Consider the following 18741-nt stretch of genomic DNA (forward strand, 5'->3'; position numbering starts at 1 on the left):
TGATCGCCTGAACAGTTTTATGCGCTACTTTATATAATAGTTATCCAGGAGATTTTAAAGACTATATGTATGTGTACCTACAGGTATCCGTGCTGCTTCATCCGACTGTGGTGGCGAGCGGCGCCTCCCTTGACCTACCCATCATCGCGGAGAACTTGCGCGAGGAGTCGCTCGCTGAGCTCGAGCTGCTCGACGACGACGAAGACGACGATAAGATGCCCAAACTCACTCCCGAAACTCCCGAAATTCACCCTAAGCGCAAAGCCAAAGCCTACAGTCATGACAACCTCACAGGGGACTCCTCAGATCCCCTGTACTCTCAACCCGGCCCCAGCACCCATCCTGACCCGCCAACGCACAGTCTTCCAAACGAAAACGACGCCAAAAATAAGCAAATCAAATGCAGAAAAATTTGCACCAACCGCACCGTTCTTCACCAGAGCTTGATAATAACGCCCACTCCCATCGATAACAACGAGTCCGCAAATCGATGCATACAAAAAAGTCACTCTACGCATAGTTTTTGTCAACTACCGGATGAGAATAATTTAGAGGTGGACAATAAGGACACGGTCAGGCTCACGTTCAGCGCCGGGAGCCGTGTGGGCGACGAGCCGGGCGCGCCGGCCGACGAGCGCGCGCAGTGCTGCGACACCAACATCCGCCACAACGACCGCTACCCGGAGGCCAGTGACGTCGACAGCCTCGACACCGAGATCATGGACGCACTAGCGCTCGAGACCGGCAACTTGCCGGACCTCACCGAGGAGCACTCCTCTTCTATCGACGAATCTACTCGCCGCGACGACCTGTGGACGGAATCTCTCTCCCTCGAGAATCTCAATTACTTGAATCGGATACTTTGTCTGGACCAGCAGAGCTCGGAGGGGCAGAGTCTGGAGGCGGAGTGGGAGGCGCGGGGGGAGAGCTGCGAGCACCTGCACGTGGTGCTGAAGTACTGGCATTTCCTGGTGTTGCCCTATCCCGAGTTGCGGCGCGCCGTGTCCAGCGGTCAGCTGCGCTGCTACTGCCGTAACTGCCAGCCGGATGCCCCATCACCTTTGGCAGGTAAAAAATGTGATTTATATAATCTAATTATTAACTTTTGTTTCATATTGAATGCTAAATAATTAGGTACTGATTTAATGTTGTCAGATAGCAAATTACTACGAGCAAGTCTGCAAAACAGTGTATGTACTAGGGTACGTATTGCAGGATGGGTGCGCATCGAGCACGCGGAGGGCGGAGGGTCCCGCGCGTACTGGCACGCGGTGCGCGCCGTGCTGGGCTCGGCGCAGGCGTGCGACGGCGCGGGGCCGGCGCGCCGCCCGCGCTCGCTCGCGCCCGCGCCGCGCGCCAACCATCCCAACCACGATATGTAAGAAACATTTCTACTCATTCTACGCGACAAGTACGGGATGTACCACTTGAATGAATTCTATTCACTGTACTTGTTGCACAAAATACTATTTAGCCATTGACACTAATTAATCACTATTAATTCCAGATGGTTTGATGAAGAAGGAAAACCTCACCACACAGTTTTGGCTATAGAAATTGATGTAGAGTGAGTATTGCCAAATTAATGTTTATTAATTAAGTCGTCCATATATAACCCGCCTTAGCACGATCCGTCTATTTCCACTATATTTCCCTTCATCTATTTACCTTGTACGACAGACAAGTTTTCAGTGCGATTAATTCTCGTTTAGTTCAAATCAAAGTGTTATTGATTATAGAAAGAAAAATAGTGCCCAGCCGAGTTTGACGGCCTAGACAGCCATAAATAAATGGCCCTAAACGGCGTCTTGTTTTGTGGTAACTCAATTGACAATCTTTGACAAACGGAACCAAACCATAATGATGAAGCCTGCGCCATCTAAATTAGCTGTAAAATTCAAAGCACTGATTTGTCTAAGACTGTACAACTAATAATGAATCTTCGTTAAAATAATGTTCTAAAATCGTACAAGTTTACCGTTACACAGTTATTGTTGATTCTTTGGTTAAAATGATGTTCTAAATCGTAGAAGTTTATCGTTACACAGTTATTGTTATCTGAGTAATAGCAACACTGGTTAATTTGACGGACTTTAATAACGAACGTAAATATCAGCCTAACAAACCAGTGAGGAAGTGCTGCCAGCCTCTTCAGTTATTCGACTTATTTTAGTGTTATTGACCGGAGCGTAGCGAAGGTCTACGTTTCGACTGGAGCATTTTGCTTTTGTATGTCCGGATGTTCTCCTCTACAGGTCGCAATTCTTAAACGAATTTCGTGAAATTTTGTGACTGGATTCTATGTCTAAATAATTTTTTTTTGTCCGTCCGGTTTTTTGATTTTTTTTTAAATGGCGGAGTCGTGATAGCTCGCGCCTAAACAAATAGTGGTATCGGTACCATACGAGTGTTTTCTTTTTGAGATATGTTTATAGATTAAATGGCCATAAATTCAGAAAATTTATTTCGATGGTTTCGGAGGTATTGAGATATTTAATTTTAACTAATTTTAATTTGAGAAGGAGTAGCTAAATTTCGTCAACCCATCTAAGAACTATTTGGATCAGTTTGTAAACGTTCGTTTTTTTCTGTTTGCACAGAGGGTCTGGGTTCGATCCCCAGTAATTGTATGCTGGGATATTATAACTTTTTGTATTATTTTACACATACATTTCGTATTGTTTTTTTTTAATTTACTATATTTAAAGCTCTTAGCACCATGTTATTTAAAGCTCTGCTCGCGAGGTCTACAGCTCACAGAGCCACTAGTTTTAGATTTATTGACCGAAGCGTAGCGAAGGTCTACGTTTTGACTCGAGCAATTTGCTTTTGTATGTTCGGATGTTCTCCCCTACAGGTCGCAATTCTTAACCGATTCTCATGAAATTTTGTGACTAGATTCTATGACTAAATAAAATTTTTATGTCAATCCGGCTTTTGGATTTTTTTTTTAAATGGCGGAGTCGTGATACCTGGTGCCTAAACAAATAGTCGTATCGATATCATAAGAGTTTTTTCTTTATGAGACATGTTTACAGAGTTAATAGCAAAAAATGCAGAAAAAAATTATCGCTGGTTTAGGCGGTATTTACCTAGATATTTAGTTTTAGTCGAGAATAAGTAGCCGAGTTTCGTCAGCTAAGCTAAGAACTATCGTAGAGCATTTTGCAAACGTTTGCTTTTTTTATTTGCACACGGAAGGTCAGGGTTCCATCCCCAGTAATTATATGCGGGGATATAACTTTTTGTATTTTTACACTTAAATTTTGTATTTTTTTTTTTATTATTTTATTTAATAAATAAAAAAATTATATGGAAAGAAAATATATATTTTTGATATATGAATAAATTAAAAATTTCGTATTGTTGATATATCACGCGCGGGCTAAGCGATCCATTTTTACAAGCTTTTATTTAACTATCCCTAAAAAAATTAGTTTTGTTTAGGCATTTTAATTTTCTAATTTTTTCTAAACGGTCGAGTCATACATTTATTACCCGACTACGGCAACGCAAAAGGAGGGTTATGATTTTGACCTGTATGTACGTGGGTATGTATGTTCATTTGTTCCCTATTAACTTCTAAAGTACTCAATATAATTCGACAAACGATGTGTCATTCGAATCGTCTTAATCGTCCGCTGGTTATAAGCTATTGAGGTCACAACAATTTGTTCACGGCGCCCTCTAGAAGTCATAAAGTCACGAACCATAAAAATAAAAATATGTAATGATGTGTTGTATATCATTTGAAAGGGCTTAATTAGTACATTTCAAATATATACATATTGTTAGCTTTTGCACCCGGCTTTGTTTGCTTGCATCCGATAACACATTAATTTATTGGGTAGGTAATTCGAACTACGAATCTACAAGCGCTCTGGATTCTATTCGCGTGTTACCCGACTACGGCGACACAAGAAGGTTTTTGCTAAAGAAATTTGTTTGGCCGCTATACAGCGTGCTTTTTTTATAGGCTGCAATATTTTACAACGTGAATAGTTATAGAAGCCGGGCGCCATTAGCGCCCTCATTCATACCAAAACCGTCGGGCTACGCCCGACGTACGCGTTCCAAAGCCGGGCGCCTTTGGCGCCCCCATACTAATAGAGTCAGGCGTAGCTTGACGTACGTGGCACGCTGCGTGCGGTCCAAAGCCAGGCGCCTTCGGTTCTCTCATACTAAAAGCGTCGGGAGTCCTCAGTACAGAAATGCACGCAGATCACCGCATATATCGGGCTACGCGCACGCGTTCGTTCGTTGCACGCGGTCCAAAGCCGGGCGTCTTCGTCGCCTTCATACTAAAAGCGTCGGGCGTAGCCCGTCGTACCTACGATACGTGGCGCGCTATACGCGTTCCAAAGCCGTTCGGCGCCCCCATGCCAAAGCGGGCGTAGCCCGATGTATGCGGCGCTCTGCCTGCATTTCTGTACTGACGATGCCCTTGCAAGAGTAATAAAAAGTGACTTCAAATATTTATTAACGAAACCCGACTTCAGCAAATCGCGCTCTAAAATGTATTAAACAAAATAGAATTCTTATCTGAAAATATCATACAGGAAATATTATAAATGTTATCAATTTTTAATTAAAAAAATACAACCTAATATTATTTCCTATTTTTTTTATAATATATTTACAGAGATTCAGAGGATAGCTGTGGTCGTATGCCACTTTACCTTAAAGTTTATAATCGAGGCAAACGACCACGGCTATCCTCTGAATCTCTGTAAATATATAAAAAATTGCCTACTCCAGAGCCCACAGTCGCTGTGGCCGAAATCGGTCAGGAGAGCATCATCATCATTACAAGTTGGGTGCTCGAAAATGAACTTTAATTTACGATTACTCCTTACGATATTCATTTAAATTGTATGGTGTAAGGACCATTGTAATTAATTTGTATAAAATGCTTAATATAACTAACGTATTTATGCTTAATATTAACCATCGTGGACATTTTTGTAGACCAATGAAAGTCCGATATGCTCGCGAGGTCTACAGCTCACAGAGCCACTAGTTTAGTTATATTTTAGTTTTACTTTAGATAATTTATTAGTTTCAATCATAATGTTATTGATGAGATGATAGAGATGGAGATGTATTTATTTTTGTTTATAATGAATAATTCCAACTTGACAACCTAAAAGTAAACATTGCAAGATCGCTTGTTGATGTTGTGTTTTGTTTCAGAAGTCCAGACGCAACGCGAGACCGCCTATTAGCGTTCCTGATATTTCTGAAATCTCACTCTGTCCAGCACAACGACGACAACCCGCCGAGCCTCGGTGACTAAGCACGCCGATCTCCACTCTCTACTCAACATACATATTATATATGCGATATTATACATTAATTTTAAGGGGCACAAAAGGTTGTCATATAAGTATTAAATGAAACTTAACGAGACGTCAGCCGTCTGTATATTAGCGAGTAACATGTGTTAGGTATAATGTTATGGTCAAACTTCTCCATCTTACAGATTCACCTGTACACGTGCTTTACTAGTCTTATTATTTTATAAGCACTGTTGTGATCTCAGTCTACTGACTAAGTTATCTTTTATATTATTTATTATTACGGTGTTTGTATTATTCATAGTTATTTAAATAGAAATTTAAGGACTGAGGTTGCGCTCACACCGTATAAACGTGTTTAATGTCAACAAGTATTTCTGCCTGAACTGCCTACAAGCTGAAGTATTTTTTAAGAGGGGGCTTAAAGACAGGATATTGTAAAAGAACATAAAATACGGCGCACCGTGCGAAATCTAGGACGGGAGAATAGATATGGCCATTGCGCTGGTTTTTAACGTTTTACCTCAATAACTCTGAAAATATACTTATGTATATTAATATATTTTTCCTATTTTATACTTACCTACAGATAATTATGCATCTGTATCAATTCAATATAAAAAGTACATTTGCGTTAGCCCCCTCTTAAAAACGCTTCCGCTATTATAAGATGTACAAGCTTTCATGAAAGCAAGCCCCTGTTCTATAATCATTGTCCAATGAAACATATTAATGTGTTACTTTCTTTGCTATTTCGCTGTATTAAGTACTGATCCATTGTCGAGGCGTGAGGTATAAACATGAGCGTATTACATAATATTAGGTCCTTACCTATGAAATTGGCGTTTTTGTTCATAGATATAAGTCTGATCCTAGTTTTTTTTTTTTACAAAAGTACATACACAATTACAATAAAACTACAGTGCACTCAATAAACAACGATTTTACATACAATTAATTGTTATTTTTTATTGTTAAGTGTTCAGAATTAAGCCTTGAAAATAGGTCTTTTCATGTGCTGTCGGTTCGAGTATTAAAATTACTTATATTTTTCTAATGGTACCAATTTTCAAGAAATGGAGATATTGAAAACATACCTTAAAGGTGTCAAAAATTACTGGAAAAATTTTGTTTGGTTTGAATTAGCCATCAAAAAAATATCCGCAAAATTAATTGTATGGAAATTCGTGTTTCGTTGAAATTCTCCGAACAAAACGCCAATTTCATAGGTAATGACCTAATATGTAAGTACCTAGGTATATGACCGAGACTTGAGCTCCTAAGCAGGGTGTGAGCGCAACTGGCCCATAGTAAGCGGAATGAGTCAGGCGGGATGCTGTTTGATAGACAAGATTATTGTAATGTGATATTGATAATTTTACGTTGTTAGGGAACTTCCGATGTGCTGACCTCCTATGCTGGCTGGCCTTGTCTCACTCCCCTTGTTTCTTGCCTCTTCACACTTTGTGGGGTCAAATATACAGTCTCCTCAAAGCCAGTTTCAAGTCAAACAAAAAAGTCACTTTGTGTCGGAAGCTACGCTACAGGTTCGAGTCTTTAACGTATTCTCAACTTCCACATTTCTTTGAGATTATTAACTAACGTGCTTGCTTTTCTATGTTGCATCTTTTGTTAGAACATGTCTATAATACATAATAGTATAATATTACTTAAGTTCACTCGAGCTTCACTGCATTGCAAAAAACACATGAATAACCGCATTTATTATGCACCCGAATTCTCTGGTTGTTTAGTTTCTTGTGCACCTAGGACTGAGAAATATAGTATAATCAACAACAGTGTGGTATCAAGCGCGTTGATCCCATGAATGATTCAAACTTCTTCATACAATAATTGCCTGTAAAATATTCATGTATAACGTAGAGGTAGCTATAACTTAAAAATCTATTTTTAGATTGTCAAATTTTAGCCACTTCAAATCAAACTGCCGTAAGACGATTACGGTTTAGGTACGTGTCATATAAACCTTCAAGATATTTTTGCGACATCACATTTACTGTCCTGTGGGCGCAGCACGGTTCCATTTTTATCGTCTATCACTATGCGCGTCCCTTTCGCACTTACGTACTTGTTAGAACGTGACAGGCATGGTGACAAGGGATAAAAACGCGACCGTGCTAAGCCGCCTGGTTAAACTCCGTACGAGGGTCATTTTATGAGGCCTACCGGTTTTATAAATTAAAAAAGATTTTGTAGGATTTCGACACGCCGATCATTTTATTACTACGTAGCTTGGTAATATTTGCCAAAAAATGAGGCTACAAAAGAAATAACTAAATAAACAAAAGATTTCGATGAATTGAGGACCTCATCCTTTTTTAAAGTCGTTTAAAATTTACATAAAAAAAGTTCCTTATCGTTTCCGCAAGGTTTCTTAACCTTTTGACCGCCAAAGACGCCCAATATCATGAATCTAGTATTTTAACTGGATAAGGCATGATGGGTGGGGGAAATGAGCGAACGGGATAGTATTATGTATCTTTCAATAGGAGTAGCAGCGAAAGCGCTGTTATTGTTTGTCCTTGTCACAGTCTCACATTTTTTTTTATTCCCCACCTTAAATTAGTATGGGCTATGGTGGGCAACAAATAAATTCGACCAATCACAATGTCGCATTGCCTATGTTTTGTCCCTCACGGAGGCACGCGTATACCACTTCTATACGATCCTACCTTCTATGGTGCATTCCGACACGGTTCACGATGACGCGCCGCACATGTGACGGGCGTGGCGTTCATAGGAGTTCAATTTTCTTTGTAATGTAAACATATCTTTGACGTTGATTGTACAAGTATAATTATAAATATTTTATTCGGGCCAGGCAAATTTTAACCTTACATCTAGTTATGACGAAGAAAAGCTTCCTCACATTATCTTTATCTTTTAATATTATATATTTTTCTATGTTATGAAAAACCCAAAATCGTATTGTGTTGGAGTCAGTATTGTTAACGTTTATTATATTCAAAGATGTTAAAACAATTGACGTAAGTTAGGGTCGGTACAGTTGGGCTGCAACCCGAATGCAGCCCGACTGCAACTTGTATGGGAACTGCACGCAGACGTTGCAGTTGGCGTGCAGCCGGCGTGCAGTTCCCTTACAAATTTCAGTTGTGTTGCAGTTCGTCTGTATCGGCCCTTCACTAATACCGTTTCAAAATTAATACCTATGTAGGACCGGCATAATACATGAATATCCGCACTAAAAACAAAGCAATTACTAAAACATAAGAATTTGCATTTAGAGTATATTCACAATAAGGAACTCGTCATAAATATTAGAAGAGAAGAATGAGCTTATATAATAATCCTACAAAAGTAGATTGCAGCTTAATTGACTAATATACTTTGTATTTTTCAACAGAAGAAACTACATTAAACAAACAAACCTACAATTATACTTTTGAACGTCGTTATTGTATACTTTGGTTGTAAATAAATCGAATTACTTATACGCAGTGTTTAAAAGAATGAATCCAATCAAAATGTTTTCACTAGACTCCTATAATACGACGGCACGCCGTCTTAAACGTAAGTAGATGTGATAATTAAAATATCCTCTTGTGATATATTTTTATTCACTAATATACCAATATATAAATAAGACTAATGGAGTAAAGTTATAGAGAAAATAATTTAGTGTTGAGGAATTATATTTGAAAATGTGGTTAATCACAATCAGTGTACCTATACATATATTACATATGCTTTTAGAACTATCGCTTGCGCAGTGTGTCTGCTTCAGAATAGCGAATGTTTGACTGAATTTTGTCCTCCAACATTTGAGTTCTGCGTATACGGATTTAGTTCTGTATTTCAATCTCCCGGCTATGTAGTGAGCTATTTGGCATGTATAATTTATGAACAAATAAACGAATCTTACTACCACTTGTCTGTACTTATTTTACATTTTTATCTAAAAACACCACGCTTGTGACAGTTGTGACCGACACTAACTGCTCTCGATCATGACAAGGCTTTGTCAAGGCAAACATTTCTCTGCTCACTGTCAGGACACATCTAATAGCGACAGCTCTTAGCGACCAAGTTAAAAGGGGGTATATAAATTTAAAGACAGTGATTTTAAAAATGTTGTTTTATTTGTGTTTAAAGACTCACAACAATAAGTTTGTATCCAAAAGTGTAATACTTATCTACTTATGCTAAAAATTAAATTATCAGTGTTCATTTACTTACTTACCTGCTAGGAGCAAGATACTATACATACAGTAGACATAAATACAAGCCGATGTTAAGTAACTAGTTGAGTGTGCTCAGAGCATAAAAAGGTCAACCACGGCGTTGCACGAACAAGATATTTCCTTTGGCAGGATTGGTCCTTAGGACCCAAGGATGGATTTAAGAAGTGGAGCCACCCAAATTTTTGATGCAGGTGGGGGGTGGGGGGGTTTTAAGCGTCGGCGACATCTGATGTTAATAATTGTTTAAGTTTAGGTTCTATCTCAAGTTTAGTATAATTTTCAAGTAAATCAAAGATGTAGACATAGATTTCATCTAAATCGGTTCAGCCGTTATTGATTCCCCATACAATCTTACACCATCCTTTTCACTTTTAAGAGATTTTTTTTTTGAATAAAAGCTATCCTATGTTCTTCCCCGAGACTCAAAATATCTCTATAGCAAATTTTATCTAAATCGGTTCAGCGGTTATTGAATCCCCATACAAATTTCCACCTCCCTTTTCACACCCTTAAAGGATGATTTTTGAGATTTAAAGTAGGCTATGTTATTCCCTGGAACTCAAACTATCTCTGTACCAAATTTTAACTAAATTGGTTTAGCGGTTTAAGCGTGAAGAGGAATTTAAAAAAAAGTATTTTTTTCATATTTTATGTGTTTTTACTTCTGAATGGTGTCATTATGATATCAGAGATGAATTCGGCATCCCCGATTTATACGAAAACTATACCAAACTTGGCCTAGTAGCTTAAATGATATAGACATCAAGATCAAGTTGAGAGCCCCCCCCCCCCCCCCCCCCCCTAAATATTTACATCAAAAATCTCGGTGGCTCCACTTCTTAAATCCATCCTTGGGTCCTAAGGACCAATCCTGCCAAAGGAAATCTCTTGTTCACGCAACGCCGTATTTTAGGCCCAGCACCATCCGCTAAACTATGAGTTTCCGTACAAATCGGCTGTCTTATCCTCGAAAATTGTAATAAATTAGACAACAAATATACCTATTAGAAACTAATAATTATGTCCTTGTAGTTTTAGTGGAACGTGGGTAGGTGCAGTTGGATCAAATAGATAGTGACGGGCAGAGTGGCCAAATACATATATCGGAACACATCCTTATATATTAATTAAGAAGTATTTTTAAGTTACACTCTATTATGAGACCGTAATTATATTTTATAAATTTACCGAGCAGCAATTAATGTACTGGAAACATTAAAATACACGATGACATGACATTACGACATACTGAAAACAATCTCATATCCCGCATTGTATATTTTATTGTGTACTTATGTATTTTATTTTATTACATTGCGGGCCGAATTATTTTGTATGGTTAAAATTTTCATTGTATTTCTAAGCGAAATCTATTTCAATATCTACTTCTTAGGTCCTATGCTAACCACCGTATACATTTTCGCCCGTATTTAATTTACACACCGTATTTGTCCAGTCGGGCCATTGCCATCTATTTGATGCTGACTGTCCATAAGTGGTATGCAGGTATATAAATTTAAACAATTTAATTTACTGGAACTAAATTCTAGACTTTAATTTATTTGTACCTACTTAAATGTACAAGCTTAGAATGTAATTCTACTTATACAACGTACCCATCGACTGACGATTTCGCGCTCGCTCAGTGTAACATTTGATCCTATTTTATAAACACACAATTTGATTAAAAGTCATATGACATAGATATATTTACAAAGGTTTAACTATATAATTGAATACTCAGGTCTCCATCTAAATTTGACAAACATACCACACTACTACCTTTCGCACTATAGTGATTCTACGTCGGCCATCGAGCTAGTACGTTGACAGTACAGACAGATTACTGAACACGTGTTAATCAGGTGCAATGTACTGCGAGAAAACTTTCACGTAGAAGCAACGAACGTTGCTTAAAAATCGGCACGCGGCGTTTTCGTTGAGCTGTGAGGTGTGGTTTTAAAGTGGTAAGACGATGCACGTGCGTGCTCACGATCGAGGGACAGGCCAGCCCAATGTCGATTCAGCCACCTGAGCACCTCCGAGGACTACCAAACTTTGCATTTGTTGACCGGGTTCATCGGGGAGCCGAGCGGGCACTTGAAGTCCTTGGCGAACTCCTCCATGTTGGACATGGGCCCGATGACGCGGAAGCGGCCGGGCGCGTGGAAGCCGGTCGTGATGCGCACCTTGATCGCCTCGTTGCGGTACACCGCGCACCACGTGTTGGCTGCGCTCAGCCAGAACAACTGCGAACATACGGACACACGTCATTAGTTATCTATCGCTTGCATTGAGAGGACTCATTCTGTTTTAATGATACTCTGTATCCGTGTCATGATTAGGCACCTACAATCCGCAATTCCGTCATCAAATAGATTTTGTAGTAATAGTCGAAGTGACTAAATATATTGCAACACCCTTTTATGTCATAGAAATAATGGTGTGTTGCGTTATTTTTGGCCCCGTTGGCTTCACTTATCTGATGCTGCTAGTACCTGTCGAGGAGTGTATTTTTCGAGGCCAGGTAGCCGTTGCTCTTCGCCGTGACGATGAGTCCAGGCCTGGTACGCATAGTACGCCTCCTTGATACCACCGTTGTCAGCGATGTTCTCTCCTTGAGTGTTAACGCCGTTAAGCTGCACATTAAAACATGGTCAGTCACTTATACCTACAATATAGAGGGCATCAATATAAAGATGAACGGTGCAGAGCCCTTATGTACCTTCATTCCGACTTCCTTGACTGTGTAGTTGGAGTACTGGTCTATGATGCACTTGGCTTTCTCCAGATACTCCTGTTTGGTCGACTCCTGCCACCAGTCAATTAAGTTGCCGTTCTTGTCAAACTGCCGTCCCTGTCAAGCAAGTTTAATATGTTATATAAACAGGTTTATATAGGCAGTTAAATAAAACAAAAAAAAATTACGTAAACTTGCAGTTTCTCAAAAATATTATACTCAGGTGTTCAAAATAAGATTTTAAAACGGATTAGCCTCCAGCTAGCGAACTAGCTAAATTTAGCCTAGTGGCCCATTTCGCTAGTTGAAAGCTAACTTTTCCGATGGATATGACGTGGACAGCCATACATACCTATCTATTAGTATCTATACTCGTACCTATTTGGTGTTCTGCCTAAAGGCCGCTTAACACGTTGGGTTTATGAAACGTTACAAGTGTTAGAACTTTAGAATACAGTACATTTGCACCAAAGCCTACATGAACTTAGTTTGTAAACCCTTTTTGGTATTGATGCCAAGGGAAAATACCTTGAACTGTGCAAACGGATACTAATTTCCATGTTACCTGGTCGTCGAAGCCGTGCGTGATCTCGTGGCCGATAACGAATCCTATAGCGCCATAGTTCATGTATGCGGGGCGCTTGGCCGAGAAGAACGCGCCTTGTAGGATACCGGCAGGGAACTCTGCAGCAAGAAATTAAAATTTTTAGTGATTTATTGAACACAATCATAGTGTATATGTCGCAGTCAAAAGTGTGAACTGGTCAAAAGAACTTTTAACCGACAAAAACAGGCAAAACTGCTTTTGACTGAGCATGTTGGTCAAAAGTAGTTTTACTTGAAAATCATTGGTTAATAGTAATTGTGATTGTTACTATCAGTCAAAAGTACTCCCATAAATAGGTAGGTTTAGGGTTATTTTTTTTTTGCTACGGCCTAAAAACGAAACTGTTCCCAGAGATAGATAGGTTAGGGTTATTTTCTTTTTGCTACGCCCTAAAAACGAAACTGCTGCCGAATAGGTATGATTTTCAGGTAAAACTACTTTTGACCAACATGCTCAGTCAAAAACAGTTTTGCCTGTTTTTGTCGGTTAAAAGTTCTTTTGACCAGTTCACACTTTTGACTGCAACATATACATTACGGGCGAATATCTAAAAACGGTGGTTAGCATAATAGTATATTGACATGAATTTTGCTTAGAAATACAATGAAAATATTAAACATATAAAATAATTCGGCCCGCAATGTACCTAAAGCAACACAAATTACGAGATCGGAGCTTTTTAAAGTAACTGTCAACGCTTATTTGTTGGCAGTTGCTATAAAAAAACTCGTATCTAGTAATGTCACATATGTCATGTTATGTCTAGTAATGTTTGCAGTATATTGCTGATCGGTAAATTAAAAAAAAAAAAATACGGGGTTTATAGACCGGGAGATAGTGACACATTTTACTGGGTCATTTGTACCAGTATGGCGGTTCGTCAGGGGTCTAAGCATGTAATGAAGGAAAGAAAATGCTATGACCATAGCGCTGGTACCGGCGGCCCAATCGCGTGGGCGTTAGTCGAACGTGTCGGATAAAATACGAGTGTCGAACGATTTGTTCCACAAATATCCTCGTATTTTCCGATAGTCCATAAAAAAGAAGTAGGCGGTAGCGTAATGCCATACTTCTCCGGTGTGACTTACAGCCCGCCATACTGAGGCGAACACGTTAATTAAAAAAAAACAATTCAACCATTTGTGCCAAGCTAATTTTTGCACAGGTGATCATCGTCGAGCAGCCATTCATGGACATCACCATGCCATACTCTTCGGACGGTTCCAAATGCCCGCCATACCGCCGCAAGGAAGTTATTTTTTTTTTGCTAAACGATTTGTACCAGTATTGCATTTAAATTTTTGGAGAGTATTTGATAAAATGTGACCGTTATTATAATTGCCATACTTATAGTAGGGGGAAAAAGTGCTGCCATACTTGAAAAACTTATTTAATCGACACGTTTCAAAAATACGACTATACAATACGTAAAATATTTTTTTACAGCATAGCATCATCATATTCTGTTTGATTGGATACAATTATACCTAAAAAAAATTATTCCGGATTATAACTACGGGGCGGACGACTGTGAGACTTAAGCCAAGACTTAAAAAATAAAAAAAAATTTGACGATTTGTACCAGTATGGCATTTGGATTTTTGGAAATTAGATGATGCAATGTGACCATTATTGTATTTGCCATACTTCTAATAGGGGGAAAAAGGGGCACCATACTTGAAAAAGTTGATATTTCGACGGGTTTTCAAAGTACAAGACATAAAATCATTTGTTACAGTATGGCATCTTTGTATCCGGATCGTTTGGGTAAAATTCTACCTAAAAAAAAATATCCCATACTGTTACCATGGGGCGGAAGATTGTCACACTCAAGCAAGATATGAATTAAAAAAAAATGGAACGAATTGTTACAGTATGGCATTTTAAATTTACGAACGTTGGAAAAAAACGTTTGGGAAAATTACACCGTACTTATGGTGAAGTGCCAAGGTGGTGCCACCCTCGAAAAATTTATTTTCTACAGGGTTTTTTTAGTGTTGAAAAATTAGCCTATACCGTAACCAGGGGGCTGGAGCTTCCACACTCGCTCTATGTCGACAACCAATACAATATTGAAACCATTTTTCGAAGTAGCCCATGATGCTGAAGTTCGCAACGTTGCAATGCAAGAAAAATATTGATTTTTATTCACGATTTAGTTCTGTTTTTAATTATCCACATTTTTCGAGTCGATATTTTTTTCTGAGTGCAAAAATCGATCGTTTTATCATTCACAATGAAATTCTGAATTAAAATAAAGAGCTTAAGCGAAGCAAAATAAATTCGTTGCATTCCAACGATGCAAACTTCAACGTCATAAATAGCCCACCTGTAATATCGTGAAGGGTATACATGTGAGTATTACCAATTCAATACGAACTTTTCTACCTCAAAATAGTTATAATTCAATATTAATTAATGGGACAGCTTTTTAGAAGACTGATTATTTAAAATAAGCATTTAAATACAATACAATTAAATTGTGAATTAAAATAAAGAGCTTTGGCGAAGCAAAATAAATTCGTTGCATTCCAACGATGCAAACTTCAACGTCATAAATAGCCCACCTGTAATACCGTGAAGGGTATACATTAGGGTGGTTCAAAAAACATTTTTTTTTATTTTCCTACGGGGCACCCCCTTATTTTGTTACACTTATTATGCTGATAAAATACACCAAGTTTCGTAATTTTATCTCAACTACAAGGGGGTGCTACAACACTTTGAAATTTTTCAAAGTTGTATGAAATCCAAAAAAAAAAGTTTTTATTATTCAGAATTTTATTTAAGTATCTGGTTTCACACTATTTGCACATGTGATTTATACGTTTTTAAGTAGAAAATCATTTTTATTTCTATTTTTTATAATTTTTCAAAAGTAAGATTTTTTAGAATTTCGCCTAAAAAAGTCATAAAAACTAGAAATAATTTTTTTTTTACTTAATAACTTTTAAATCACACTTTCAACTAATGTGAAAACCACTACTTACATAAAAATCTAAAAAAAAATAAAAATCTTACTTTTGAAAAATTATAAAAAATAGAAATAAAAATGTTTTTCTACTTAAAAACTTATAAATCACATGTGCAAATAGTGTGAAACCAGATACTTAAATAAAATTCTGAATAATAAATACTTTTTTTTTGGATATCATACAACTTTGAAAAATTTCAAAGTGTTGTAGCACCCCCTTGTAGTTGAGATAAGATTACAAAACTTGGCGTATTTTGTCAACATAACAAGTGTAACAAAATGAGGGGGTGCCGCTTCTTCTAACTAGAGTTTGAATTTTTCCCATACAAACGTGAACCACCCTAGTATACATGTGAGTATTACCAATTCAATACGAACTTTTCTACCTCAAAATAGTTATAATTCAATATTAATTAATGGGACAGCTTTTTAGAAGACTGATTATTTAAAATAAGCATTTAAATATTGTATTTTTAATTAGTAGTAAGTTATTTACTTATGTGCATTCTTCCGCCGATAATATATTTACTATTAATAAAACGTTTCATTTTACTGGCAACACAGTGGTAGATTTGATGTAATTTAATGGTGAATGGAGGTTTACAGCAAGATGAGCCGAGATCTCTATGATTCGAGAAATCGTTCCAGCGGTGGTAGCCGTACAATATTATTCAACATAATATCGCTCCTTGAGAAACACAGTGTCATTAAGCGAAAAACGTGTTTTTTGGGTACAGAGCTTTAAAATTTTCGAAATCTTCAAACGTCTAAAACTGCCGTACAAGAGATAAAAGAAAGAGTTTTTTGCTATATTTTGTTAGATTTTAAACTAATCTTGTGAGTGATTTGAGTAAACTGTGTTTTTTTTGTTTAATTTCTAAGATAATTCAATTAAAAGAAAATTGTAATGTCACTATTCCGTTTAGTTTTGCTTAATGTCACATGACGACTTCGCAATATTGATTCAATTTATGGAACAGTGACACTATATCCAGTTATTTGATATAACTTAACGTTTATTTCAAAGAAAAAGCGCAAATAGAATCATTTTACATGGATGTTAATTAATATTTACTAAAGTAAGCGACTTTCAGTCTTAAAAAATTAGCAAATAAGACTAGTTTTTCTTTAAAACTAGAGTATTCTTAGCTTGTTTCGTTTGGCTATATTTTTACGATCAAAAATTACCAAAGTAAATAAACAAAGGGGAGGATAATAATTGGGGGATGCGATGTAAGAGGCCCGAATGTCATGTAACGGACCCCAGACCAGCCTCTCCTGCACGTGGTCACCCTGTGGAATACCAAAGAAGCCTCTGGCGATCCACCAACCCGCACTGAACCAGCATGGTGGGCTTATGGCCCAATCTCATTTGACATGTACGACTCCTCGTTACGGCGCTAAGTACCCTGTAAAAGTGGTGCTAAGAATCCCCGGGCGGAAGATACCCACGTCATCATCATCCTGCTAGGCCTTGTTCTCATTTACTTGGGGTCGGCCTTCCCTGTTCTTTTCCTCCATTCTGCACGATTGAGTGCAACGTCGGCGTCTATATTGAGGTCTTTCAGGTTTCGCTGAACCGTCGTCAGCCAGGTGGCAGGTGGTCTTCGACGTCCTCGCTTCGTCGTTGAAATATCGAGCGCTACCTTAACCATGTAGTCTACAGGACGCCTCTGTACATGACCGTACCACCTCAGACGTTTTTCCGTTAGCTTTTCTGTTATTGGCGCTACTTTGAAACTACCCGGCGGAAGATACCCACACGCTTTGTCGTCAAAAAGAAGTGGCAGGACAACATTGTCGGATTATCAAATTACTCCGACAAGGTGGCTGTGTTGACGTTAAGCATATCCCAAATCCCAAAGCTATATACCTACCTTAACCGCAATCAAAGCCTACGCATCAACATCTACACATTGCGATGATAAGATTGAAGAGTATTACGAGATTATGACCCTCTAAATAAATCTACTGATGAAAAGCAGAAAACATGGACCATTGTCCTTGGTGAAGTCAGATCAAGCACACATACATACTTGGACCACATATGGCCTTGGCAGCAGAAACGACCGTAGTTCTAGGTGTATTCCATTTGCCTTTGGTCGAAACATGAACGTAGATAAGTAATTCCTCCTTTCTCAAAAAAACTTCAAAGTCGCTGGACCTGGACTTCGCCTGGCGGAATATCACACACGAAATTGACTACTCATATAATAATATTTTCATCTGACAAAAGTTTAATTATATTTATTTATGTAGGTATTAGGTACATCAATAGGTTTAAATTTAGTTCCGATCACAGACCCGTGAGAGCAAAAATAAAGTTTAAGACTTCAATCCACCGTAAGCAATTAATTCATAAATAGGCAAAATACCTAAACAGAAACACACTCTTATTTGTAACGACGATCAGTTTAACTTAGAAAGTAATTTTGACACCTTACAAGAAGAGATACCACAAATACACATTCAGAAGTTCAAATTCAAAATAACAACATTATAAATACTTTAGAAACAGTCAGTAGCAAAATTAAACCAACCCGGAAAAACAACAAAAAACTCACAAGCGACACATTACGTTATTAGAACTAGCTCTTCTGAAGGAGGTACGAATTCTCCATCATCATAAGTATTAACTTTATTAACAGTTTCAACTAAAACAGTAGTATTAACTTTATTAAAATAGCTTTAAACTTTTTTGTCATTCAAGACACATTGAGACATTTTCTACTGTAAGGGAACAATAGTTTTATGGGTAATTAATAGGTAAGTACCTACCTAGTGATAATAATAATTAATGTGTGTTTTGTGTCACCTTGTCAGAAATAAAATTGGAACATAACAGACATCACAAAAATAACTTGCTAATTTTGATGAATGAAAAAGTATCACACAACACA

General features: G+C 37.9%; 2 protein-coding genes across 9 annotated transcripts in view; one reads left to right on the forward strand and one right to left on the reverse strand.

Annotated features, from left to right (window-relative positions):
• LOC134803920 (neuralized-like protein 4) overlaps positions 1-9206 on the forward strand; it is a 32758-nt gene extending 23552 nt beyond the window's left edge. For 2 of the 3 annotated variants that reach the window (XM_063776735.1, XM_063776736.1), the window contains exons 28-31: positions 84-1068; positions 1216-1378; positions 1508-1567; positions 5194-9206. In XM_063776735.1, the coding sequence (XP_063632805.1) occupies positions 84-1068; positions 1216-1378; positions 1508-1567; positions 5194-5296 (1311 nt within the window). In that variant the 3' untranslated portion in view covers positions 5297-9206. The remainder of the gene's footprint in view (positions 1-83; positions 1069-1215; positions 1379-1507; positions 1568-5193) is intronic. The other variant, XM_063776737.1, reaches the window with a different exon arrangement.
• A 193-nt stretch (positions 9207-9399) lies between these two features.
• Positions 9400-18741, reverse strand: part of LOC134803933 (neprilysin-2) — a 62487-nt gene continuing 53145 nt past the window's right edge. For all 6 annotated transcript variants that reach the window (XM_063776759.1, XM_063776758.1, XM_063776754.1 and 3 more), the window contains 4 exons: positions 12826-12944; positions 12246-12377; positions 12019-12159; positions 9400-11769 (listed from right to left, as the gene is read on the reverse strand). In XM_063776759.1, the coding sequence (XP_063632829.1) occupies positions 11569-11769; positions 12019-12159; positions 12246-12377; positions 12826-12944 (593 nt within the window). In that variant the 3' untranslated portion in view covers positions 9400-11568. The remainder of the gene's footprint in view (positions 11770-12018; positions 12160-12245; positions 12378-12825; positions 12945-18741) is intronic.

This window comes from Cydia splendana, chromosome Z (assembly GCF_910591565.1).
Source record: "Cydia splendana chromosome Z, ilCydSple1.2, whole genome shotgun sequence".
NCBI lineage: Eukaryota > Metazoa > Arthropoda > Insecta > Lepidoptera > Tortricidae > Cydia > Cydia splendana.